Below are 26,460 nucleotides of genomic sequence, written 5' to 3'. Positions count from 1 at the left end.
AATGATACAAGGAAGAGAATAGAATTAGGACCAGGAAGGAGAGATAGGAGATAACTTGAATGGTGCACCACCAAACAAAGAAAGAGTGTTAGGAGATATTATTGAGGATGTTGAATGCTGGTCAGGAGTGAAGGTGATAGAGGAATGGGGAAAAAAAAAATTCTAGCATCTAATAAGCCTTCTTGGACCTAAAAGCCAATACATTGAGGACATCTCCAGGGTATGACAGATTTTTGAAAATCTTTGGGAAAGCAATCATTTATTTAAAAAGAGAAATATCTTGGCATTGGTTTGAGCATAAACACAAAACATTAAAGAAAGTCAACACAGAGAAGACAGTTGCTTACAATGGTGCCGTATTTGAAAACAAGCTTCTGGGGAATTTACCAGAGTGTGAAGGAGTTATGAAAACAGATCCACTCTGGCTTTGAGCCCTCTCGAGTGTGTGATGGGGCTGTTAGCATCTTCTCTGAGATAAATGTGAGATATTTTTCAGGAGAGAGTGTTACCATTTTTAGACACTTCTCTTTCTGGGACAGAGTTTTATGTACGGCAGTGGGATTATTTGAGGCAATTATATGGTTAGAAGACCTCCCTATATACACATCCTTAAATGAGCTGTACCTTCCCCTTAATAGGAAAAGATCTGAAAGGCCAAGGCAGCTCTCTGACGGGAAGGGCTTCCTGGTGGTGAGCTCTGGGCACTTCGGCTATTTTGTTCTTCAGTCAGGCTTCTGAGCGAAAGAGCAGAGGATGTGGCTGGGTGGGAGGCGGAGACTGTACGTGTGTGTGTGTGTGTGTGTGTGTGTGTGTGTGTGTGTGTGTGTGTGTGTTTTCTCATTTCCGTTTCCCCTTTCAAGCTGGCAGCAGCAGTTTAATGAAGACAGAGAGAAAGGTACAATATGCAATATGATACTTTCTCACTGTCCTCCCCTCCAGCCCGATACTCAGGAAGGGCTTGGCCCAGCTTTGATAACTGCTTTGCCTCTAACTCAGCTCTCTACCAGCGGACAGGTGAGTAGAACTTCCACCTCAGTTTTAAGACTATATTGATTCAGGATGGTGCTGGAAGATAGGAGGAAACAAGGCAGAGAAAAATCAGGCTGCAAAGAAAAGGGAAAAATCAAGAAACAGCTTCCACATCCCTGGCTTCAACCTTAAAAAACTTCTCACTGTGCCTCTTGAGACAAGGAGGTCTCGTTACCTTTTATTTCCCTTCCTATTATCAGAGAGGTACTCTTTCTAGGGTTGGAAAACATGAGTTCCTTTGCTAACCTGAGTTAATATTTAGGAATTTTTCACATCTCTCACCTGAGAAGTTAACTCTCTCTGTCCTGCTGTCCTCGCTTTCACTGTAATTTCAATCTAATCTAATTCTCACTTTGAAAAGCTCTCTAGGAGAAAGGTTTTCTTAGCTTCATCCGGGTCCTATTCTAGCATCCATAGCTCTGACTCTCGGGAATACCCAGCCTAAAGCAATTTTGCTTCTTGTGGATCTCACCACTTTCTTCAGAAGCTGTAGAAGGAAGTTATTGAGGGGATTAAACTATAGCTGTAGAAACTGGAGGGTAGAGGGGAGCGAGAAATTATACAATTGGACAACACCAGGTCATATTAACTGGAAGGCATGAGATGACTAACCACCTGCCATGTTGGTTTCAAGTTGTCCGTCTCAGAGATGGGGAGATGGATGCATTGACCACTTCATGACCTATGTAATCCTGAGGGGGGATGGGGTCTCTTCCTCCAGCACACCTTGTGTCAGCTGAATGTCACCACCTGCATGAGTTCGGGGGAAGGTAGAGGAGTGGAAAGATCCTCTACCCTGGGGTTTTCCCATGCCCTTGTTGGTACTGAACCCACCAGGGGGTGGAGGGGTTAAGGTGGGTGCCTGGTGCAGAACAACGACAAGATGAAAGAGCCCCACAAAAGGGCTTCGATAAGACCTTGACAGGTTTCAAAAGAGATACCCAGTGACTCCAGCTACCACAAATGGCCCTGAAGAGAAAGGTAAGGGAACCTTCTAGACAGTACATGGCAGCGCCGAGGATAGGAGGCTGGAGGTTGTGGGCTTTCAACTCGTGTGTCCAGGCTTCATTTATTAGGCTTGACTGATTAGAGCTCAAGATCTGGTGTAATTTCCCTGTAACTTGAAACATTATTAAGAAGAGGGTAAGTCAGGCTGATTCTCTATGCTACCGAGAATATTATGAGATGACGAGCCGAAGCTATCACAAGAGGGCTAGAAAGAGATCTAACAAATGATTTCTTGTTCACAGACAGCTCAAGGAGTTTAGAAACTCTTTACCACCATACTAATAACACTTTCTCATAACTCCTTTGGTCCCCTGAAATGTAGGTGGAGACCTGTGATTGAGCTTGATGTAGTGGCTGGAGACTCTCAACACCATCATTTTTCGTTCAAGTTTTATGATTCATATTTTATTAGATAATAGAGAGGAGGTTTGGTCCCAGCCCAGATCATGATTCATACAGCAAGAGAAAAATATCAGACGTCTATCTGCACTTGATAACTGCCAACTGTTCTGTTTTCCACCTAAAGGACAAGATCAAAGCGGGCCTTCCCGTGCCCAGTCTAGTGTGCCCTACCCACCCCCACCCACCAGGTCTAATGCAAAAAGACTTTAAACACAGATTTTAGGCAGGAGAAGAGAGGGTTCTTGTAAAAGAAAAAGTGGGAAGAATAAACATGAGTACATGAGAGACAGAGCTTCTTTACAAAAAAAAAAAAAAAAATAGGACTGAAGAATTCAAAATAGGAATTCATAGAACTAGCTCAATAATGGAGAAATCTGCTCATTCTCACTCTTGTTGCTAGACTGAACCACCTGTAAACCAGTCCTAATGAACTGATGTCTCATATTTTTGATGCCTTGATAGCCCATCCAGATGAAAGACTCTAAGTCTCCCAACACCAAGAGCACAGAATTCCTTTTTTTCAAATGTGCAACTTTAACATTTCCTGTAGGAGTTTACAAGCCTTCCGTAAAACTCATCCTCATGGTGGAAGTGGAAGGAAGAAAGAGAAGGAGAGAAAAAAAGGCTGAAGATGGTCTTTCAGGATTTGCTCAGCTAAACTTATTTATGGGAGAGAGGGGAAGAAAAAAGAGGGAAAAGAGTTGTAAAATTGAATGAGCGTTTTTCTTGGTATTATTTATCAAATAGCATCCCTCTTTCTCCTCAAATAGATTGAACTGCTTCCTTAGACCACAGAAGTCTCAGAATGCAAAAATACTCTGCTCAAGGTAATTTTGGTTCAGATGACCTTCCAAATGGCAACGTCATAGAAGAGGGTTAGTCCTATCTGTGAAGGAATGTGAGAGCCTGTGGCAGGGGTTGGGGATATGGAGAATGGGGGGCGGGGGACAGTCAGCCTGGCTTGAGGTGAACTTTGTCCTGTCCGCACACTGAGAAACTGGCTGCCCTGGGATTTCCCACAACCCTTTGCAATGGTAGTGATGTCTGTCTTGGCTGTGAATGCGGATAAGGTGCCTAAGTTTCGGAAGGTCTTATGGGCCCCATCATGGAAACTCCGTTTCCTTTTTCTCTCCTCCCACACTTGTTTTCATTCAGTCCCAATTCATAGGCACTGCTTGGGGTGTAGGCACAATACGGACAGAAGAGAAGAGAGGTCTTCCTGATACAGGTCCAAAGAGGAGGCCCAGAATGTAAAAGAAAAACCAGGCACGAGGTCTTAGAAACCAAGAGTGGAGGAGGAAGGCTGTGTGGTGTAAAGAAAGAAAGCACACACCTCGGACTCAGAACCTGTGTGTGTCCCCTTGATAACAGTATTCTATGTGACTTCAGATAAGCCCCACTGTCTCTCGCCCTCTCTCTCGCCCTCTCTCTCCTCTTTCTCTCTTTCAGTTTCCTTAACTGCAGAATAAGTGATCAGGGTTAGATGATCTCTCTGACCCCTTTGGGCATAAAATAAGAACAAAGGAGACCTAGTCACTGCTTACTTTTCATCTCTTCTTAACAACATCATCCTTCTTTCACCATCTGGATTTGACATACACTTCTATACCCGGCTGCTCATTCCTTCTTCTTCCTTCTTTCCTCAGGCCTGAAAATGTTCCGACTTTAGTGAACAGTTTCGATTGAGGGAAAATTAATAATGACAATAATTGTATTTATTAAGCACCTCCTTCATAAATCAGGGACTTAATATACATTCTCTAATTTTAAACCCCAGTAACCCAACAAGTTTGGCACATTCTCTGTTTTACATATGAGGAAACTTAGGTTTGGAGGGGGTAAGGACACATATGCAGTCAGTAGACAGAACCGTGATTTCAAACAAGGCTTACTCTGCCTCCACAGCCCACACTTTTTCTAGTTTTCCTTCTCAAGGGTTGACCATCCTTTCTAGGCCCCTTAAAAATACCCCCATAAAATTGTGGCACAGCTGAAACGAATCCGACTAGGAACCTTGAGGTTGTGAGTTCGATCCCTGGTCTTGCTCAGTGGGTTAAGGATCTGGCATTGCTGTGGGCCGTGGTGTAGGTCGCAGACATGGCTAGGATCCTGCGTTGCTGTGACTGTGGTATAGGCCAGCAGCTATAGCTCCTATTAGACCCTTAGCCTGGGAACCTCCACATGCCGTGGGTACAGCCCTAAAAAAGCAAAATAATTTTAAAAACAAAACAAAACAAAATACCCCCATGGCTAGATATCTGTAGGTAGAGCTGATATTTGGCAGATTTAGATTGGTAGGTCCATAGTGGTTGTTAACATGTTAAAATAGGTCCATTTCAAATTATGATAAATTCGTTGCTCCAGGCCCTCTGAATGCCCATCACTAACTCAGCTATCCCAGCTCTTCCCATAAGATTCCCTGGGCTGGCACCAAAAACTCAGTGCCATACTAGCCATGAACTTGAAGGGCCCAGTCAACAGACTCTGACTGCTGTCTCCTCTGCTTTGCCTGTGCTGCACCATACCCACTCCTGAATGGTCTAAATGCCACAGCAATCTACAAGGAATGTGACATTCCAGGCAGCCTCGCTCCTCTGAACTAGAACCTAGTTGGACCCTTGCTGCTAAACCAGTCCACCATCCTGTGAAGGCAAAATTGCTTCATAACCACCTGGTTTGGGTCAACAAGGAAAACTATGCCAATAATCAGACAAAGCAACGCTTCCCTTCCCAAGATTGTCACAAAGTCAAGTATATATTACTTCTGGGTTATCAGCCTCTCCTATGTTAGGCTACAAAATGGAGAGTTTATGTAGCAAGTGAAACAGAGAATTTACTAAAATAGTTTCTCCTTCCCTTTATATTAAATTACATTTACTGGAGTTCCCCTTGTGGCTCAGGAGATTAAGAACCCACCTAGTATCCATGAGAATGTGGGTTTAACACCTGGCCTCGCTCAGTGGGTTAAGGATCTGGCGTTGCCATGAACTGTGGTGTATGTCACAGACACGCTCACATCCTACATTGCTGCTGGCAGCTGCAGCGCCAATTGAACAACTAGCCTGGCAGCTTCCATATGCCGCAGGTGCAGCCCTAAAAAAAAAAAAAGAAAAAGAAAAAAATTTTTAAATAAATTGCATTTACTGCTGACACCTGGATGGTGATCTTAGATTATTTTCTGATTCTATTGTTAGTGGAAATTAGAGTCAGACCAGTCTGAGTTTAAATCTCAGTACCAAAAATCCTAAATATATGATTAGCCGGGCGAGGACTAGTCACATATCTCTCAGTGAGCTTCAGATAACAATATTTAGCTCAGAGGAGATTGTTGGGATTAAGCAAAGTAGTTTGTTTGAAGGGTTTTATGGAGAAATACAAGGAACTCTATACATCTCCGTTATTCTGAATACCCGCTGCTTTGACTTGCCCGTGGTAATAGGTAGTGAATCTCTAACGCCATCTCTCTTACAAAACAGAGATGGAAGTAGTGACGCTCTCAGTGGAGTAAGAAGAACACACCCACAAGGTTTTCTCTGCTTCTAAAGTTACTGCTTCTGATGAGGACTTTTGTTGGAAGATACTCATTTCAAAGCTCTTAAACTACTCCCTAATCTTAAACCACTAAGAGTGATCCCTCTTGTTAACTTCAGTCCTGTCTGCCCCAATTTCTTCTTTTTACTGAAACATCCTCGGAACAAGGAGAATGCTCTCCTGCTCTACTTGGTTGTAGTCAGATTCCAGAACACTCGACAGATTGTGAAGAAATATTTGGGGAGTAAACCTTTAGAGAAATGTAGGGCAGAAAGGACTAAGGACTGAAAATGATAGCAGAGGGGGAAGATAAGGCTTTGGGTGATTCGGGCAAGTAGTAATAGAACCAGTGTGGTATTTGAGAGGGGTGTGTTTAGTGGGAGTGTCAGAGAGAATCAATCAGAAGGCATCAGGCTTCCATCCTCACAGAGTAGAGATTAAATATAATATTATAATATAAATCAACATCCAGAAAGATGGTACTCAGATTTCAGAAGGAACTTTTGACCAAAGAATAAAAATTTGGGAGTTCCTGTTGTGGCTCAGTGGATTAAGAACCTGACTAGTATCCCTGAGGATGCAAGTTCAATCCCTGACCTCACTCCATGGGTTGAGGATCCAGCGTTGCCACAAGGCTGTGGCTGTGGCATAGGCTGGCAGCTGCAGTTCCAATTTTACCCCTGGCCTAGGAATTTCTATATGCCGTAGGTGTGGCTTTAAAAAGAAAAAGAAGAAAAAAAGAAACTTTGCAGTGGAAAGTTTTGGAAAATATGTTTTAAGAGAATTTGATAATTTCAGCTTATAAAATTCAGTGAGACTTGTGTGGACCTGTTTTCTATCAGCAAAGTGTGGACATGACTAGGCCCCAAGCCTTTTTCCTCTTCACTGCAAGCAATACAAAATATTATCATTAGGATTCGAGACCCTGTGGTAGGTCAGGAGCCCCTGTCCTGTGACACACGCTAGATGAAGATAATTTTTCAGCACTAGTGTGATACTTGGTCCTCTGCAGGCACAGTATCTACCTGAGCCCTTTCTGTTGCAAGGTACTGTAAGGTAAGGTTTAGGGGAGAGGTTACCTGCAATGGTGGATGCAGGAAAGGTAGCCACTTACATCTTGTCAAAGGTGGTATAAGGAGGGTGCTAGGTGCTAGAGTTGGGTAAGCGAAAGGAGACGGCTGGAGGAGGCCTTCAAAGGGTAGATGGAATTTGTTTGAGTAGAGATGAAGGTGGAAGAAACTCTATAAGTTAAAGCAAAGAAGCAAAAAGTTCAAGAAATGCTGGGGGGGGGGGGGGATGGGGGGCATCAGTGAGCTCTCCTGACTGACTCTCACTCCTAGGGCTCCTTCTCACCATGGGGTCATGGTAAGCTGGAGGTCCAGGAACCCCAAAAGTCAGTGTTAATTTGAAAGGAAATTTGTTAAATGGGAAGTAACTCCAGAGGCCACTGGCCATGCCCTAATTCTTATGGGAAAAACTACACAAATGCATTTTTTCCACAGGTATTATTCCTACAAATATGTCTAACTCAACTAGAATAAATGCATAAGCCTTGGTATCTGAGGCACACTTCTACCACATTGAGTCCCACCAGTTCATTTCCTAGAGGATGAAATCAATACCCAAACAGAAAATCGAATCAACTTGCCAAAAGTCAATTAATTGGAGGAAAGCCCCAGTCTCCTGTTTCCCAGTCCGTGCTCTTTTCACCGCACCAAACTCCATTGCACGTATAGGCGTATGTTTGTGGATGACTTGTTTGGAGGAAATATCTCCACGCCCTTCTCTATATCACAAGGTCCCTCAAGGCCTTCAAAGATGCCATCCTGATAGCTGTGTACATACATCCTTCAATTCTTTCTAACACTCTCGCTGCTGATGTGCTTGTCTGATAATCATTTGCCACTTCCTCTCGATTCCCAGAAAGAACACCCACTTTTATCTCCCAGCAACACAGCTTCCTTCTGTTACCAGTAACCAGACAATTCTATTTCTCCCTGCCTCAGAATATTGCTGTATTTATACTGTTCTCAGGTAACGCCTCATGAACTGATCTCTCTAATCCAAGAGTGGCAGAGATGGGGAAAATCAGATAGATTCTGTTTTAGGCATCAGGAACACAGCAGTGAACTACCAGGACCAAAAAATCTCTGTCCTGATTAATCAGAAGAGTAAGCCATAAATTAGATTAACAAATAAAATAAAATATGTTAGTGATAAGAACAATGAAGAAGCAAATCAAGCAGGGAAGGAACTTGGTGAAGGTGACTACTCTCTAGAGGCTGTGGAAGCCAGGCCTGGCCTCACAGATAAAATAGCTAAGAGTTGGGCTTTGAAGATTAAATGTGCCACAGGCTGAGGGAAAGGAAGAGGGAGAGGGGAGAACATGAGAAAAAGCTTAAGATAAGAGTGTAATAAGCATTTTCAGGGAGTAGAGGGGAAATTAGCCTATGAGAGTATGATTTCTATTCACAGATGTAGGAGGATAGATTCCCATCACAGAGGATGTTGAAGCCCAAGTAGAAACCTTCATCACTCATCTCAGGGGATTCTTGGCACTGTGCTAGGCTTTAATGTTTTCTTTTTTGTTTTTTGCTTTTTAGGGCCGCACCCAGGGCATGTGGAGGTTCCCAGGCTAGGGGTCTAATCAGAGCTACAGCTGCCAGCCTACACCACAGTCACAGCAACGTCAGATCCAAGCCATGTCTGCAACCTACACCACAGCTCCCAGCAATGCTGGATCCTTAACCCGCTGAGCAAGGCCAGGGATCGGACCCGCAACCTCATGGTTCCTAGTCAGATTCGTTTCCACTGCGCCATGATGGGAACTCCAGCTTTAACGTTTTTGTTGAGGAAATGAGCCCAGAGAAAGGGATTGAATTTTCCAAGGTTATACCTTTAGCAAGGAGCAGAGTAAAGTGTGGGAATCGGATGTTTCATCCATCCTTCCTTCCTTCCTTTCTTCCTTTCTTCCTTTCTTTCTTTCTTTCCTTCCTCCCTCCCTCTCTTCCTTCCTCCGTTCCTTCCTTCTCTTTTTCCTCCCTCCCCGCCTACTTTCCTGACTTCCTTTCAAATTCCCCTAATCACCAAAAAAGTTCTTCTTGTGCACTGAAGATTTCCTGTGATTTAGGTCCATTTTCTCCAGAAATTAAAGACAATTGGCAAGTCGGCCTTTGACATTTTCTTCCCCGGGCTGTTAAATATTAAATATTTTGGAGGTGCAGGGCTAATAAATGCAATCTAACAAAGTTTTTTAGACTCTTTTTCAGAAGTCTTTAGGGGCGGTTTCATCTTCATTTCATCGCAACAGCTCTGACCAAAGGACAACAAATTCTCTCTGTTACCCCTCTTTGTGGCTTCACTCTGTGTCACAGGCTTAATTCAATCAGTTAATTTCCCCTCATAGGCACAGGCAGTGGACAAAGGGCCAGGTGCCCAGGGTTAATAAATTTCATAGTGCCAACTACTATCTCTCCCTCCGAGAAAGAAAACATGACTTAGACTGGACCTGAAGTAAAAGAATTTAGGTCAGACAGCAGTAATTATGTACTATTTTCCTCTGGATATGTTTTGTCTGTAACAAGCAAAGGCATCCAAAACAACTTTATGGCGCTAGGAATGCATTTTATGTTCAGGATGTTCTTTTCCAAAATAGCTATTTTAGTGCCTGCATTGTTGAATGCTTCCCTGATGATTTTGTTTTTAAGTGTTTGAAAAGCAGAAGTCTCTGGAAACTGGCATTCTTACTAATTTTTTTTCATTTTATTTTTCCTTACTCCATCAGTTAAAGGTGTAGCTACACGGATATAGCATTTACAGCAGCTCCAAGGAATCAAGGGATAAGAGAGGGATGAGGGCTGGCCCCACCTGCACCTGTTCACTGCAGCAGGTTGGGAGTATGGCCAGTGGGCAAGAGACAGGGGGATGGAATATAAGCCAATGATTGCCCATTAGCCTCAAGTCTTTGGAAGCTCCAGCTGGACAATTGAATGATTCATCCCCTCTGTCTTCCATTTTGAATAAGTGGTCGTGCCATCAGAATGTATCTTTTGGAAGAATACAGAGGTGTTGATTAGACCGTGGGAAATGGAATATTAGCACATTGGGGAACTGAGGAATTAACTGAGAGCAATGGAGAAACCCAACCTGACACATTAGAAAGTGATGATCCTGAGGGTGGTAACTGCTAATTGCTTCAGGCAGTGTCTTGTTGTTTTATTGTGGGATTCCCCCACCCACCCACCCCAGAGAAATCCTATGTGAACCCCTAATATATTAAACAGGAAACAAAACAAGCCCAGAATGACTGTAGTTAGGGTGACATCCTAGTTATGAGACCGTAGAAAATTGGTTTAACCTTTGAGATCTGAGATGTCTTCATATGCCTTTATAAGGATCAACTGTCTGAAATTTACAAATTGCAAAGTTAAAGATTTTTTAATTTTGTACCCGCTTCAGCAGCACACATACCAAAACTGGAAGATGCAGAGAATGTTAGCATGGTTCCCTGGGCAAGGATGACACACAAATTCATGAAGCATTCCATATTTTAAAATATATTTTTTTTTTAAGTTCAAGGGAAAATCCTGGGAGACAGAATTCTTACAGATTAAGGAAAATGTTTACTAATATAGCATTTCATCGATCACGAGAAGTAGCAATTCTGTAAGTCGAAAGTACTTTCCCAATGTCCCTTAAATCACTTGACATGTTTGAAGTTTCTGGATTTGAAAGATTTGCCCTGGTATTTAGATTGTTCAGAGCATCTCTTCTTTTGGAAGACAAAGGAGAAGCCAGATGTTTCCTCCCTCTTCCTGGCCAGAGGGGTTATGCTCCTTTTGCGCAGCTGGGAAGATGCAGGGCAGCCCTGGGAGTGGTGGCTTCTGAACAGAGGATGCAGAAGGATCACTGTGTTCCAACTCTCAGGACAGTATCCCTGCAGTGGGCGGCCGTGAAGTCTGAGCCAAGGCCATGGAGGGCTCTGTGCTGAGCCCCACATCCTGGGAGAAACGTCGGGCCTGGCTGCGTCAGAGCAGGCACTGGCAGACCCAGGTCCTGGAAGAGGAGGCGGCCGCTGCTCTGCAGGACGTCCCGGATCCTGAGCCTTCCAGCCCTGATGATGTTTTCCAGGAAGGTAAGAGGCATCAAACAGACCTTGTCTGGTAGTAGGAAAATGTGTCAGATGCCCAGGTCTGCAGTGTGGGCAGCAGGTGCCAGGTTGAGGCTTGTTTTACCTGGTTTCAGTGAGCTTGAAGGAAGACAAGTAATGTAAGATATGAGTTATGTGAGAGACGGCATAAGATTAAGAAAAAGGAAGAAGCACACCTCTGCATCTATGAATGGTTGGTATGTTTTGTTTTGTCTGTGTAACAAGATTACGCTCCGTCTGGGTGTCTGGACTCACTGCGGCTCAGCTGTGTGATGTCATCTTGGCCAGTCACTCACCCCTCTAGGACATTCTTGTTTAATTGAAGTATTAGTACCTGAAATAGTAACAGTACCTTTTCCACATGCCTCTCAGAGCTTCTTTCAACCTCTTATGGGACTATAGACATGAGATTGAAAAATTAAAAAATAAATTTAAAAATAAATCTTATGTAAATAAACCAATCCTTGCTTATTGTGTAGGAAACGAAAAAAGCACAAAAGCAAAATTGTGGTTTTTTTTCCTCTCTCTGTCTTTTTTTAAGAGAAGGAGCCACCCCTGTTTCTAAATCGCGGGGCATTTTCCAAGTTTTAGGGAGGAAGGGGGCAGGGAGGCAAAGAAAGATGATATATCCGCTATTTTAAGGATAAGCTTGTGGAGTGGTGTGAGTTTCAGGGAGGAAGTCTGATTTCCTTCAGGTCCCGCAGTGATCTGCTGTCTGACTTTTCTAGGGAATCCAGTCAACAAGATTGAAGGCTGGCTGCAGGATTGTGGGTGAGTGCTGGTGAGGCCCCGGGCCTGAAGGTGGTTGATGGTTGGATGTGCCAATAGGCACTGACTCTTGGGAACTCAGAGACAGGGACATGAATTTGAATTGGGCTTAGTGATTAGAAGTGAGGTTGAAATGAGGGGAAGGGGATTGTAAGGATTCGGGTGAGTGGGAGGCTTGGAGCTGTGACTCAAGTGCATCGTTGGGCTGAGGCTAAGTTAGGGTCAAGGTCTGGAAACATAGGCTAGATCTGGTCTAAAACCAAGAAGGATGGAAATAGGCAGCCATGGGGAATGGGTGGGCTAAATTCCAGATCCTTGCTCCCTTGCTCTGCCCTTCAGACTAGAGTCTTACCCTATGTAACAAAAGAGGAGTTAGAAGCCTAACTGTTCTTATGACCGAAGTCGTTCATCATTATGAATCATTATGTTGTTTATTTCTACTGCAGAACACAGGAAGGGGGGCTAAGGGTTTGCTTCCACTCATTCACAGACGAGGTGAACAAGGAACTTCAAGGCAAAATATAGTGGCTCTTCCCTGAGAAACACTTTAAAATCTGAGACTCCACAGCCCATCAGCCTATACCATTTTTGGCTCAATCTACCCAGACACAGAAGGAAAGCTTCTGTGACCTACTTAAGTATGATCATTTGTGTGATAATGAATTCTCAGAACTTATAACTCCTGCCCGGCTCCTGGCTCCTTACTTCCCCTCCAGAAGTGTTTCAAGCTTTATATAGCCTTTAATCTGAACTCATTTATTAACAAAGAAATAAACCCACCCTGGCTTATTTGGTAGGAAATAAATAGCACTGCTTAATCCAAGGTTGTTTCTTTTAACACTGCCCTGGAAAGTAATGCAAGGAAGGATTTATTTTGTATTTTTGTTTTTTACAAACCATATTGTCCTATTGTCCTAATCTGGTTCAGAATTCATTGACTTCAAAGTCAAGGGTAATCAAAATATAGAGAAGTGAAGGGATGGTGGTAATAGAAATGTTTGCAGCTTTAGGTGTGTGAGAATTGTCCTAGGATTTCAAATGCGTCCCCAGGAATGCATGTGGTGCAGTGGGTGAAGAATCCAACTGCAGCATCTCGGGTTGCTACAGAGGAGGTGTGGGTTCAATCCCTGGCCCAGCGCAGTGGGTTGAAGGATCCAGGCATTGCCTCAGCTGCGATCATAGGTCGCAGTTGCAGCTCAGATTCAATCACTGGCCCAGGAACTTCCATGTGGTGCAGGTGCAGGAGAACCAGTGGGCTCAGTGACTGTCTTTATCCCCTTAATTACTCTTGAGCCTTATCAATTCAAGTCAACAATTACTATTGACTGTGTATTTGATAACTGTCTGATTGTGTACATGGCCCAGAGGGCTGCCAAGTAGTTTAAAATACACTCCTTGACCTCAAACATACTACATTCTAGCTGAAAAGAAAAAATTCTCAGAAATACAAGACTGTAAATTCTAGAGCTCCCTTCTCTACCTATATTCCAAAAGATCGACCCCAAACCCAAATATGTGATGGAAAAAATAGTCTGGTGAATGAAAAACTCCAAGATTTGAGCCTAACTCTTGTGCTAGCTGTGTAACCAACTGCAAGCAAACAACTAAAAACTCTGTCTCAAGCTCCTCTGCTATAAAGTGAAGAACTAGAATAATAAAGTTTCAAACGTTTCTTGTAAAATTTAGATGATATGTGTACAAGAGATTTATGCTCTGTGGTAATATGGGAGTGGTAAGTGCCAGGGAGGAAGAAATTTTTCTCTACCTTCTGAGTTCTTCGGGCTGCTGTGAGAATTAAATTGACAGGAGACAAATTAACAGGAGAAAATCAAATAAAAGTTTAATATTATGCATACATGGGAGCACCCAGGAGAAGTGTGTGCTCCCATGTACTCACCAAAATGGGGAAACCTTAGCTTTAAGTACCATCTTCAGCTAAAGACAAAAGATACTCTTTAAGGTACTGCTTTGGGACTTTGAAGGGGAGGAAGGCAATTCACAGGGAGATGGAAAAGCAAATGTTTGGTAAACAAATAATTACTGGACCCTGTCAAGACAATGGGATACTGAGTGGACTTTGATCTCTAGAAGTTCCCCCACCGCACCTAGTTCGTATTCTTTGCAAATATCTCTAGGGATAGCCCTCTATTCAAACTCTTTAGGCAGCTGAGAGGGAAGGTCAAAGTTTCTTCCTAAGTCTTTTGAGCCTTGGTTGTTTTCTGCTTGAAATAATCCACGTGCCACAGACATTTTGGGGTGGCAAATGTTGCTCCCTACATGGGGTTTATAAAGGATGGGCTTCATGCTTCTTTAAAAGTTCACAAAATAAGTCTATCTGTATATCTGGCAGTGTCTATCTGCATCATTTTATTTATCAGAAAAGTCCAGATGTGATATCGCTCAACTTTAGGATGGTGGTTCCCTCTAGGAAGGAAGAAAGTTAGGAAGGAACAGAAGTAAGATTTCTCCTAAAAATATCTAACTGTTCGAAGGCCAGTTCTGTCAGTTTTCCCATTGCACCAGGTGCCTCATTCTGATCTTTGCCCTGATATCCTTTCAGGGTGTATGCAGGTCAATGACTGCAGTGGCTAATGACTGGATTCTTATAGAACTGGATGGTAGAGAACATTCTTTATTTTACAGTCCCTTCCCTTTCAGTCTTACTTTTCACCACAGTTTGGGACACATTTCGTGACCAATTTGTCCCGTGGCACTAGAAATACTTATTCCCAGGTCAGGCAAGGATTTCATGCATTGATAGGCCACACAATATGCTATTACTGGACTAGGCCCAGTTAACAATACTCAAAAGCCTCTGGACCACCTGTCTTACCTGTTTGTTGTGGTCTAGGCAATGGTTTCCTTTTGTTGCTTCTTCCCACATCTAGAGTTACACCATTACAATCATTGATCTTATAGCACTATGTATCTGATCAATCATGACAAGTAGCCAGTGATCATTAATTTAATTCCCAAGTCACACCTGGGAATACAAAAAAAAAAAAAAGTAATCCTATAAAATAAGAAGAATCCGAGTAATATGGCTAGTACCATTAATACTTATAAGTAAGTATTTAAGCTAAGACCTTCCATTAGCTGCTACCTAGTATCACTCCAGGTCTTCTGACCAGTCTGTTGTGCACCAACTGCTATTTTTAAGGGAAGTGATATATTGGCATTTCACCTAAGGTTCACCAAAGATGTGTGCACACATAAGGTTAGTGGTAGGTCATAGTGACCTCTGACAGGATTGAGATAGAAATATTATCATCTAAGGCATGACATGACTGGTGCCAGCAGGAGAAAAATTGATCTCTATGGTTGAACAGATATTTCTGCTATTGAGGAGACCTGGTTAATGCAAAATGCAGGTGCACAATGCACACTGGGGAGGAGGGAGGAGGCCAAGTGGGCCAAGAAAAATTTTATGTTTCAATTTTTGTCTCGCCTTAAAATGAATTTTTATTTTATGTCTTTACAGACAGAATCTATGGAAATTGCTAGAAGAAGCTAAACATAGCCATATCCTTCTTCTCACAGTCCAATTCTCTCTATTCTTTACTTATGAGTTGGGTATACAAGAAGAGCACTTACCTGACTCTTCTATGGCAGACTTGAAATGATGCTAAGGGACCTTTCAGTGCAAACATGGAGAGAGAGGAGCAGCTATGGATTTTTTTTTTTTTGTCTTTTTGCTATTTCTTGGGCCGCTCCCGCGGCATATGGAGGTTCCCAGGCTAGGGGTCCAATCAGAGCTGTAGCCACCGGCCTACGCCAGAGCCACAGCAACGCGGGATCCGAGCCGCATCTGCGACCTACACCACAGCTCACGGCAACGCCGGATCGTTAACCCACTGAGCAAGGGCAGGGACCGAACCCGCAACCTCATGGTTCCTAGTCGGATTCGTTAACCACTGCGCCACGACGGGAACTTCCAGCTATGGATCTTATCCCTAGTCATTGATTTGATGTTCTAAGCAATATCCCATAAAAGGCTTGGGACTTGGGTAGGGCCGTGAAGTTTCAAACCATTATGCTCAGTGAGAAGGCCTCAGTAGATCCAGGCTATGTCCTTACATCCATGGTATGTCTCATTTACTCATAGAAAAGCACACATTCCAAGGGTCAGCCTGAGCTGGTCCTCATATAGTGAATATGGAAATGCCTGTCAGGGCACAACTAGAAAATGAAAATGCCACACCCAACAAAAACTTGTATCTAATGAATGATACCAATCTTTCTTTGGACAGACAATGAATTTTATCGTTGGTATTTTTTTAATGTAAGTTTTGTTGAAGTATATATATATATATGTATATATATATATTAGTAGCATTTTTAATATAAATTGTAGTACAACTCGATTGGCACAAGTTTCAGTTATGCTAGATGAATAAATTCTAATGATCTTCTGAACAACATAGTGGCTATAGTTAACAATATGGTATTCAGCACTTCAAAATTTGTTGATAGGGTAAATATCATATTATGTTCTTACTTCAAAAAAAAATCAAAAGGAAACAAGAATCCTCTGGAAGTTGTTGGATGTGTCTGTTCCCTTCATTGGTGATGGATGGTATCAAAGGATTTATGTATGTCCAAACTCATCAAGTAGCACACATTAAATATGTGTAGTTTTGGGGTATCAATTATATCTCAATAAAGCTGTTAAAATATAGCGATATGAATGGTTATTGAAGTATAAAATATGTACTGGAAAATAAACGAGTATTAAATATATGGGTCAGTGAATTTTTTCAAAGGGAATGTATTGATGGAATCTGAAGTGCAATATCGCCAGCACCACAGAATCCCCATCTGTCCCTCCCATTCACTGCCCTGCTTCCGAGGGTAACCAGTACTCTGACTTGCAGCATCATTGATAAGTTCTGAATTTTTAAAACTTTATATAAGTAGAATCATACCATATGCACTGTTTTATGTGTGTTTCATTTGTTCAGCATTATGTTCATCCATATTTTGCATCCAGAAAGAAATAAGTCATTCTTTTTCATTGTTATGTAGCATGGATCATGCAATTTATTCATTTTATATTACTAGAGATTTGAGGGTGTCCCAATTCTAGGTTATTATAAATATTATTTCTTCTGATGAACATATACAGGCATTTCCATTTTTTTGCATACCTAGAAGTACAGCAGTAGTGTGTTTTATTGTAGTTATATTCATAGTAAGCTTTAGTAGTTGCATTACTGTGTAGCTACAGCATAAGCATTAAGTGCAATAGTAAATCTCAGCATCGTAGTAGCTGACTATATTAGTAATCATAGTTCATTTTAGTAGGAATAGGAAATATTAACTTAGACTAATATTTGTAATATTTTATATACTAACAAATGTTTGCAGTATTATGTATTTTTATGTAATTATATATTAGGATGAGAAGAATATACTTGTAGTCCTCGTTGTGTTATGAGAGTTACATTCTGAATCAGCTTGAGTATCAGTCCATACTTTATAACATTGATGTATAGTTTTTTCCGTGAAGATGTATAAACATCCAGATTTTAGAAAATATAGTTGATTTTTTCATGACTAAAAGGAAAATACCAATGAAGGATGTCTACATGTGTAGTGATTTATCTTGCAAAATTTAAACATAGCTTGACTATAGACATTGAATCAGTAAGCCCATTTTCATTATCAAACCTTTCACAAAGTAATCCTCCAATAGCCTGTGAGCTGCCTGGATGGCTGGGTAGTGATAAAGGAGAAGGTTCTTCTAAGACCAGCTCCAACGGATGCGCGCCAGTCAGTTTCCCTGTTAAGTCATTTTAACAACTCTTGTCTGTTCCAGCCTCCCTTTGAGATCCCATCCAAAGCATCACGTGCAACTTCCATTTTTAAAACTTTCAGGAAAGCCAACTATAAAATTCACTTCCTATCAGTGCTTGACGGGAACTTAGCTAACAATACTATCTAAGCATCTAAATCTCCTTTCTTAATATTTGAGAACATAGCAGCCCCCAGGAGCCAGGATTGGAATTCAGTGCTCTGGTCCCTGTTCAAAGCTCTTTCACGTGTTTTAGACAACAGGTTTCTTCCTTGTTGAAGTTGTTTCTCGTGACCATGTATGCTGATGTCCATCTGTTCTTCTGGTAGAGAGCAGTAAATGTTTGATAAGCCCATAACTCAAAATGTAGAAATGTAATCTCTAACCAAGATGCAGTTCTTGCTACTTCCTGAAAGATGTGATATTCGGCAAGAACATGGCTCAGAGAAAAGGAAGGAGGTGTGAGTAGACACAATGACCTCCTAAGGTTTTTTTTTAATCTCAATATTTGTATCTGTGACATAAAGTTTATGGCATCCAAGCCCCTGCTTCTCAATATATTTCTCCGCTTTTGCCTCCGCATTCTCTTTTCTATTCTACTAACTACTGAACGGTCATCGCGCAGCTGACTGGAGACAGTGTGGTCAGTACTATGGCGGCTCAATCTACTGCAGTGCGCGCAGTACCTCTGTGAACTTGTCAGTCAAATCATCACTCTTTGTTTTCTGCAACATAAAAGCAATTTAAGTAATACTGACCCTCACTGGAAAATTACGTGAACTTAATGGGAGCTATTTGAAGCAAAAGCCCCTTGGAAAATGTAGTGATTTAAAACCTATGCAATTCTTTTTGGTTTTTAGATATTCTGAAGACGGGTTTTTTGAGGAAGCAGGACAGTCGATCTGCAATGGTAAGTAGAGGCTCTATTCTTTCCTCTCTTGTTCTTCTACCTTAGACAGTGACATGATTCTGTGTGACTGGTGCGTGCGTGTGTGTGTGTGAATGTATGCATGCACATGTGTATGTGTGCAGAAGATGCTGACTGTCTTTTAACTGCCTGGAGAATCCCTGTTAGTGGTCAGAAGGCAGATCAGGAGGCCCAGAAGATAGAGTAAGCATTGGCTCAGAGCCCACAGGCCGACTAGTCCTCAGAGGTTCTCTTTGGTTGTGGTTGCTGAGCTAACAACCACTGCTATGGGAATAGAGCTTAATAAAATATGTCTGTATGTTTATGTGGAGATTGCACACCCCCATGTGCTTAGTCTTTGGCAGAGAATTGTGTACATGACTTTGTGCTATAGGGAACAGGTTAATTATAGCTGAGTGTTTATGTGACTGTTTCTGAATCCAAATATGAATGTGATTTCTGAGGTAGTGTGTGGATAGCTGAGAGCGTAGTTTTGCAAACATATGGATGTATGATGTAATTGTGTGGTTGTAGATGTGCGTACAGGAGTGTGTGTGTGTGTGTGTGTGTGTGTGTGTGTGTGTGTGTGTGTGTGTCTAAACTTGATTTTCTGTGGCCTTTGCCTTATTATTTGACAGGGTGCTCCAGCCATGGAACCAGCTTTGAAGATGACTTGACCCTGGGAGCAGAGGGTAAGTGGCACAGTTCTCTGCAGCTGGGACTGAGGATGAATTAAGGATAAATGGAAGGGGAGAATGGCAGAAAGAAGTGGCCCATCCCTGGGGTCTTATCTGTAGGAAAAGAGCAATCTCATGCTTTAATGTAAAACTTTAATGTAAAGTTTAATTACTACTTTAAATGTAAAACTCAGAAAGCATCACATGCCCAGAAATACTTCCCCGCCAGGCTATTGGTCCATCATTGGAGCTTTCCTTTGGCCCCTGGGAAGATAACATAAAATCACCCTTACATTGGCTGCCCAGACATCTTTGACATGATTTTCTGTACAGGAAGCCCAAAGCAGCCTGAGTGCTGGGTGTAAGCAAGACTGCACTGTAGGAAGATCAGGGCTGGAATAAGGGATGGAGATACAGCCACCTACTAGGGTCTTCTGGGACCAGAGAAATGCATGTGGTGAGACAGGAGCTCTAGCCTCCTCAGAACAGAGAAAATCTTGCCTAGACACCAGGCATAGTTCAGAAGTTCAGTCTTGGGGCCAGTTTTGCTCTGCCATATGTGTCTGCCTTCCAGGTCTGTGTTTGATAATCTTTAGATACTTCCATAAAGAGCAGAGTTCATGGGGTTCAGGAAGCCTGTAGTTGTGGCAGAGGGGGCTGAGTTTTATGTTCAGAAGGACCGCTTAGGTGATCTTCATTTTCCCTTCTAACTTTCTCTTTGCCTTTCTGTTCCTTGTCCAGCCACACTGTTGGCCGCCAACAGCAAACTCTTCTCCAGGTAAGTGTTAGGTTCAGCCAGGCTGAACGATGGCTCCTTCAGGAGCTACTGAACTGGGGTAGGTGTCAGAGTCAAAGAGATAAACACCAAAAGCTGGAGTTTCCGCAGTGGCTCAGTGGAAATGAATCCAACTAGGAACCATGAGGTTGCGGGTTCAATCCCTGGCCTTGCTCAGTGGGTTCAGGGTCAGCTGTGGTGTAGGTCGCAGACATGGCTCGGATCTGGCGTTGCTGTGGCTGTGGCATAGGCCAGCATCTACAGCTCCTATTAGACCCCTAGCCTGGGAACCTCCATATGTCGCAGATGCAGCCCTAAAAAGACAAAAGACAAAAGACAAAAAAACAAAAACAAAAACAAGAGCTGAAGATTCACAATAGAGAGTGAGATTTTCCAATGAAGAATGAAACCATAGATGGCACTTTTACAGTAGACAGTTCAAAGTTACCCAAGAGGGAGTGAATATGCCCAACAGAGTATGTCTTGCAACCAAGGTACAGACTGCTTACCAGATTAGTGTGATTTCAGCTTTGATCCCTGCAGGAGTTTCCTGGAGACAGCCCGGCTCGGACAGCTACGGGATCTTGGCTGCAGTTTGGCTTCTAGCAGCATGACTGGTGGGACCAACAGGACTAGTTCCAGGTAGGCACTGAGTTTGGCAGGGCTGTAGGGATGGGGAAAATGAGAAGCGGAAGAGAACAGAACTGAGAACCACTGCCAGTTTTTTTTTCTGGGATGTTTTACTAGAGCTTTTATGGAGTCACATACTTGAGAAGTATGAGCATATTTGCTTCAAGAATGGTAGGGGCTTCAGAGGAATCTATGGCATGGAGCTGGATGCTGTGTGGGAAATACAGGTATCTCTTCCCCCGAACATTATACTCTAGGAATTTGTACAAGGAAGTGGTACTGATACCATCATAGATTCTGCACTTATAATAAGTGTACAGTAAATAATGAATAAATGGATTGATTGACTGAATGATCGATTGAGACAATAAATATCGATTCATTCAGGCAATTTTGTATCCCCAAAATGTGGGCCAGGCAATGACTGTATGGAATTGGAAGATGAAGCAGAGAAAGAGCTTACCCTCAGGATTTCAACAATCCTATAGGGTGATTGAAACATGCACACAAATTACTTTAAAACAAGTTGGAAAACATGATGGAAAGTGATGAAAGCTATTGTTGTATAATAAAAACTTGTTTGGAATTTGGATTCAAAGTTTGAATTCAAACTTATTAACTTACTGTCTTTAGTGTTCTGTCCACACTGAGTTTTAGCTCTGGCCACACCCCAGTTCAGTTAATACAGAACCTCTGGAGGTGAGACTCAAACATCTACATTTTTTAAAAAATTTTTATCAAAGTATTTACAGTGTTTCAGGTGTTCAGCAAAGTGTGGTTCAGATAGATGGTTAGGAGTTCCCGTCATGGCTCAGTGGTTAACAAATCTGACTAGGAACCATGAGGTTGCGGGTTCAATCCCTGGCCTCACTCAGTGGGTTGAGGATCCGGCGTTGCCATGAGCTGTAGTGTAGGTCGCAGATGTGGCGCAGATCCTGCATTGCTGTGGCTGTGGTGTAGGCTGGCAGCTGTAGCTCCAATTAGACCCCTAGCCTGGGAACCTCCGTATGCCATGGGTGCAGCCCTAGAAAAGACAAAAAAAAAAACAAACAGATAGATGGATAGATAGATATTCTTTCTCAGATTCTTTTCTACTATAGATTATAACAAGATATCAAATATAGTTCCCTGTACTATATAATATGTCCCAGCTGTTTATTTTATATACAGAAGCTTGTTCCTATTAATCTCAAACTCCGACTTTATCTCTCCCCATCCCTTTTGTTAACCATAAATTTGTTTTCTACATCTATGAGTCTGTTTCTGCTTGGTAAATAAGTTCATTGTATCATTTTTTTAATATTCCACATATAAGTGATACCATGTGATATTTTTCTGTATCTGTCTGTCTTACTTCACTTAAGTATGATAATCTCTAGGTCCATCCACGTTGCTGCAACGATGGCATTATTTCATTCTTTTCATGGCTGAGTAATATTCCATTTTATGTATACCACATCTTCTTTATGCATTCATCCGTCAGTGGACACTTAGTTTGCTTACATGTTTTGGCTATTGTAAATTGTGTTGCTGTGAACATTGTAGTGCATGTATCTTTTAGAATTAGAATTTTCCTCTTTTCCAGATGTATATACAGGAATGGGGTTGCAAGATTATATGGTAACTCTATTTTTAGTTTTTTAAGGAACCTCCATACTGTTCTCCATAGTAGCTGCACCAATTTACATTCCTATCAACAATGTAGGAGGGTTGCCTTTTCTCCACGCTCTCTCCAGCATTTATTATTTGTAGGCTTTTTGATGATGGCCATTCTGACTAATGTGAGGTGATACCTCACTGCAGTTTTTATTTGCATTTCTCTAATAATTAGTGATGTTGAGCATCTTTTCATGTGCCTTTTGGCCGTCTGAATGTCTTCTTTAGAAAAACATCTATTTAGGTCTTCTGCCCATTTTTTAATTAGGTTGCTTTTTTATATTAAACTGTATGAGCTGCTTCTATATTTTGGAAATTAATCTCTTGCTGGTGGCATCCTTTGCAAATATTTTCTCCCAGTCCATAGGTTGTCTTTTCATTTTGTTTATGGTTTCCTTTGCTGTGCAAATGCTTTTAAGTTTAATTAGGTCCCATTTGTTCATTTTTGCTTTTGTTTCCTTTGCCTTATGAAACAGATCCAAAAAGAATGTGTCGCTACAATTTATGCCAAAGGGTGTTCTGCCTCTGTTTTCTTCTAGCAGTTTTATGGTTTCTGTTCTTATGTAACAGTCTTTACCCATTTGGGATTTATTTTCTTTATGTGATGTGAGAAAATGTTCTAATTTCATTCTTATACATGTAGCTATTACAGTTTTCTCAGCACCACTTATTAAAGAGACTGTCTTTTCCCCTCTGTATATTCTTGCCTCCTTTATCATAGATTAATTGACCATAAGGGCACAGGTTTATTTCTGGGCTCTCTAGTCCTAGTTAAAATTTTCACTGTGTTCATCTCTCTTTTCCCTAGTTGTTTAGCATTCTTATTATTAATGTTTTGAACTATTTCTCTGGTAAATTATTCATGTTTCATTCCTTATTTTTTCTCTTCTTTAGTTTGAAGCAAATTCCTCTGTCTTCTCATTTTGCTTAACTTTCTCTGCCCATATAAAATCAGGTGAAGTTGGGGTAGTTATCTATCCTGGTCTTGAAGAGGTGTCCATGTGAAGGAGTATGCCTATACAGTCTGCATGTGCCCAGGGACTTTGGTGGGAGAGCTGGATCTGAAGTCACATCTTCCCACAGGGTGTGCAGGACCTTAGGGGAAGGTGTGCTGCAGGTGGAGGGGCTAGAGCCAGAGCCCAGTGTGAGCCACGGCTCTTCCCATGTTCAGTGGCTTACACTACCCTGTCTGGGGCAAGATCGTGTCCTAAGTTGTTGAAGCAGAATCCCCGAGGGTCAGGTCCAAGCTGGTTCCATTCCTTCTAAGTGTGTGCTTTCCCCCATCCCTGCATTGGTACCTTTGCCCCAGCAGGGAGCAGGACTGGAACAAGAAAAGCAGGAGCAGGTGCCCACTCTGGAGCAGTCCTGGCACAACAGTAAGAGTTTGAGATCACTTCAGTCTCCCTTCTCTGTGAGTGCCAGTAATGGCTGCCATCAACCCGTTCAGATGTAGTGCCAGGTCCAAGCCAGCCCCATCCCCCACACCTACATGCTCTCCTCAGTCATGGCCGCCTTCACCCTAGTGGAGAGCTGCACCATGGAGGAAGAAGAGCTGGAGTGGGTGCTCAATGTAGGTCTCAGGAAGCCCCTGGCACTCTCAGTCTCTTTCCTCCTCCTTGTTTCGGGGGTAAGCAGGTATGTGCACACTCTTCATGGGCGAAGTCTAGGGTTCTTACAGCTCTCCTATCAGTTCCAGGGATTTTCAAGCCAGCTAATGGGACTCCTTTGCCAAGTATCAGACCTCAGGGCTGGGGTGCCCAGCTTATGATTTGAACCACCCACCCCCAGGGAGGATCTCTGAGCCCATGTAATCCCCCTCCTACTCCCTGTCCCCTTCTAGGGGTGCAGGTCCTGACCTATCATTTTTATTTTCTCTTGCTATGCAATTTCATGTAGATCTTTCTTTACAGCCTTGGTTGCCTAAGAGTCTTTCTGCCAGTCTCCAGTTTGTTTTTAGCAAGAATTTCTCCTGATGTAGTTGCACTTATGATGTGCTCATGGGGGGAAGTGAGCTCAACATCTTCTTTCTCTGCCACTTTGATCTCCACCCTCCTCAGTGATCTGCTTTATGCCCACAGTTCAGATAAGGTGACTTAGGACCATGGAGACAAAATTAGCACCTAGGAGGAAAGCACAAGAATAGATCTAGGGATTCCAATTATTCTGCCATTAATTGAACAAGATAACTTTGGTTTGGATCAAAAAGCCTAGTGTCCTTTCTGAAGGGAGGAACAGTGATTAGACAAAGCTTCAAATAGCTCACAGTTCCCCTACCCCCATCTGTAACAGGCAATTATTGAGCTCTAGTGTCACCCAGCTTGGTGCTGCAAAGATTTGGATGTAAAAATATATGTTGGTGCTATACCAAGAGAGAGACAGATAGACAGAGACAGAGTTCTTGATCCAAAGGGTCCTACTTCTCAAAATTAGGTTTTGCACATACCTGCGTTAAAAGTTTTTTATCCTCAGGGTGAAAATAAAATGAGTTTGATGTTACTTACAAACTCATCACCTGGCTATTCCACACAGCCACTGGTGCAAGCTGGGTAGCAAGTTAGAAAGCACTTGGCCAAAGCCAGGTGTGTCTTAGTATGTACAAGTGGAAAGTGACTGGTTAATAACACAACCACAGAATTCTTTGCATCTATACTGCTTTTGATTTTTCAAATCCATCTCATAGCAAATTTTCACTTATCTGCAATCACTATACTCAGTTGTTCCAAGTACTATTACAGACTCTCATTCAATTGCTAAACCAGGGCTGGATTGTAATCACCATGTTTCAGACAGAGAGTTTAGATTCAGAGAAGTGAAAGCTTTCTTCAGTCACAGTGGTCTATAGGGAAATGGCCAGAAAGGCATCTCAGTCTCCTGACAGTTTTTCTAGATACTCTGGATTACCCTGTGCCTCAAAGTTGCCCTTGTTTACCCAAACTCCCTCTTTTTAGCATCTCAGAGATTCTGGACAAGGTGCAAGAAGATGCAGAAGATGTCCTTTTCAGTCTGGGTTTTGGCCAAGAGGACCACAAAGACACTTCCCGGATTCCTGCCCGATTTTTCACCACCCCCTCTCAGGCCAAGGGCATTGATTTTCAGCTCTTCCTGAAGGCCCAGGTGCGGAGGATTGAGATGGAGGACCCTTGCCTCATGCTGGCCAGTGAGTGTTAACCACGGACCCATGCCCTGCTTTTCTTCCACCCTCCAAACATTCACGGCAGGAATCAATGACTCTAAATCCTACTTTCTCTTAGTCAACTTCATTCAACCCTTTGTCTCTTAGGTCTGTTTCTTCCTATATTGTCTTCAGTGAAGATGGAGAATTTCAACTTCTGCTTCTCTCGCTAAAGGACGATTTCTTCAGGAGGTCTCATCACGATAACCTTCCTTAGATCTTCTTTCCTTTAGCTGAATCAAATGGAACAACATCTTTAAATCTTATCCCCATTTTCTCTTTCTTTTTTTTTTTTTGCCACTGAATTCAAAGAGGAATTTATTGTAAAAAAGGGACTGACATTTGAGGTATTGGGAAAAACTAAACTTGAGAAGTTGTGAACTTAAAAATACCATTTTTTTATTTCTTAATTGGAGTTATCTAATGTTCTCCATTTATAGCCACTACATTAAAAATAATTTCCATTTAGGGCAGTGGTTCTCCAAGTTAAGAATGTTAAACTATGCAGGAGTTTATAAAACATCCAAATTCATATGCTTTTTCTCTCAGAGCAGGTGGTAGGGGGTGCTCAGGAATATTTATTTTAAACAAGCACCCCGATGATTTTTCTATGTAATCCTTCGATTACACATCTAGGGAAACAATGATTTAAGCTGTCCTGATTCCCTACTAAGGAAAGACATGAGGAGGCTTTTCTACCTCTAAGAGGAATATAAGACTAATTTATTCTGTATGTGAGAATATATTTCAAATTATATTCTTTTACAGCCCCCCCAATATGATGGTGTTTCTGACAGTGTTGTTTCATAGTCTTTGAATCAGATGCAACTTAAAACTTTAGTAAAACTACACTTGAAAGCTCCACCTACTGAAACAAGGGTTTTGAGTTGGAGAATTTTCACAACCATTTTAGATGATTCTTATGCACACTAAAGACTGAGGATGATTTATGGAATTTCTTT

At 42.1% G+C, this 26,460-nt stretch overlaps 1 protein-coding gene and 1 non-coding gene across 9 annotated transcripts in view; both read left to right on the top strand.

Annotated features, from left to right (window-relative positions):
* Positions 1-833: 833 nt before the first annotated feature.
* Positions 834-26,460, top strand: part of TESPA1 (thymocyte expressed, positive selection associated 1) — a 138,125-nt gene continuing 112,498 nt past the window's right edge. For 2 of the 8 annotated variants that reach the window (XM_047786834.1, XM_047786835.1), the window contains exons 1-7: positions 8,983-11,104; positions 11,848-11,890; positions 18,542-18,591; positions 19,227-19,280; positions 20,007-20,043; positions 20,569-20,682; positions 25,275-25,483. In XM_047786834.1, coding sequence (XP_047642790.1) covers positions 10,942-11,104; positions 11,848-11,890; positions 18,542-18,591; positions 19,227-19,280; positions 20,007-20,043; positions 20,569-20,682; positions 25,275-25,483 — 670 coding nt within the window. In that variant the 5' untranslated portion in view covers positions 8,983-10,941. Of the gene's footprint in view, positions 1,015-3,209; positions 3,267-8,758; positions 11,105-11,847; positions 11,891-18,541; positions 18,592-19,226; positions 19,281-20,006; positions 20,044-20,568; positions 20,683-25,274; positions 25,484-26,460 lie in introns of those variants that run through there. The other 6 variants (XM_047786831.1, XM_047786833.1, XM_047786830.1 and 3 more) reach the window with 6 other exon arrangements.
* Positions 10,416-10,522, top strand: LOC125131859 (U6 spliceosomal RNA). Its single transcript, XR_007136041.1, has one exon. It is a non-coding gene; the product is annotated as a U6 spliceosomal RNA (small nuclear RNA).

The sequence above is a fragment of the Phacochoerus africanus genome, chromosome 7 (genome assembly GCF_016906955.1).
Source record: "Phacochoerus africanus isolate WHEZ1 chromosome 7, ROS_Pafr_v1, whole genome shotgun sequence".
Lineage (NCBI taxonomy): Eukaryota > Metazoa > Chordata > Mammalia > Artiodactyla > Suidae > Phacochoerus > Phacochoerus africanus.
The sequence above is the reverse complement of the archived record's forward strand: the minus strand, read 5'-3'. Positions and strand labels throughout refer to the sequence as shown.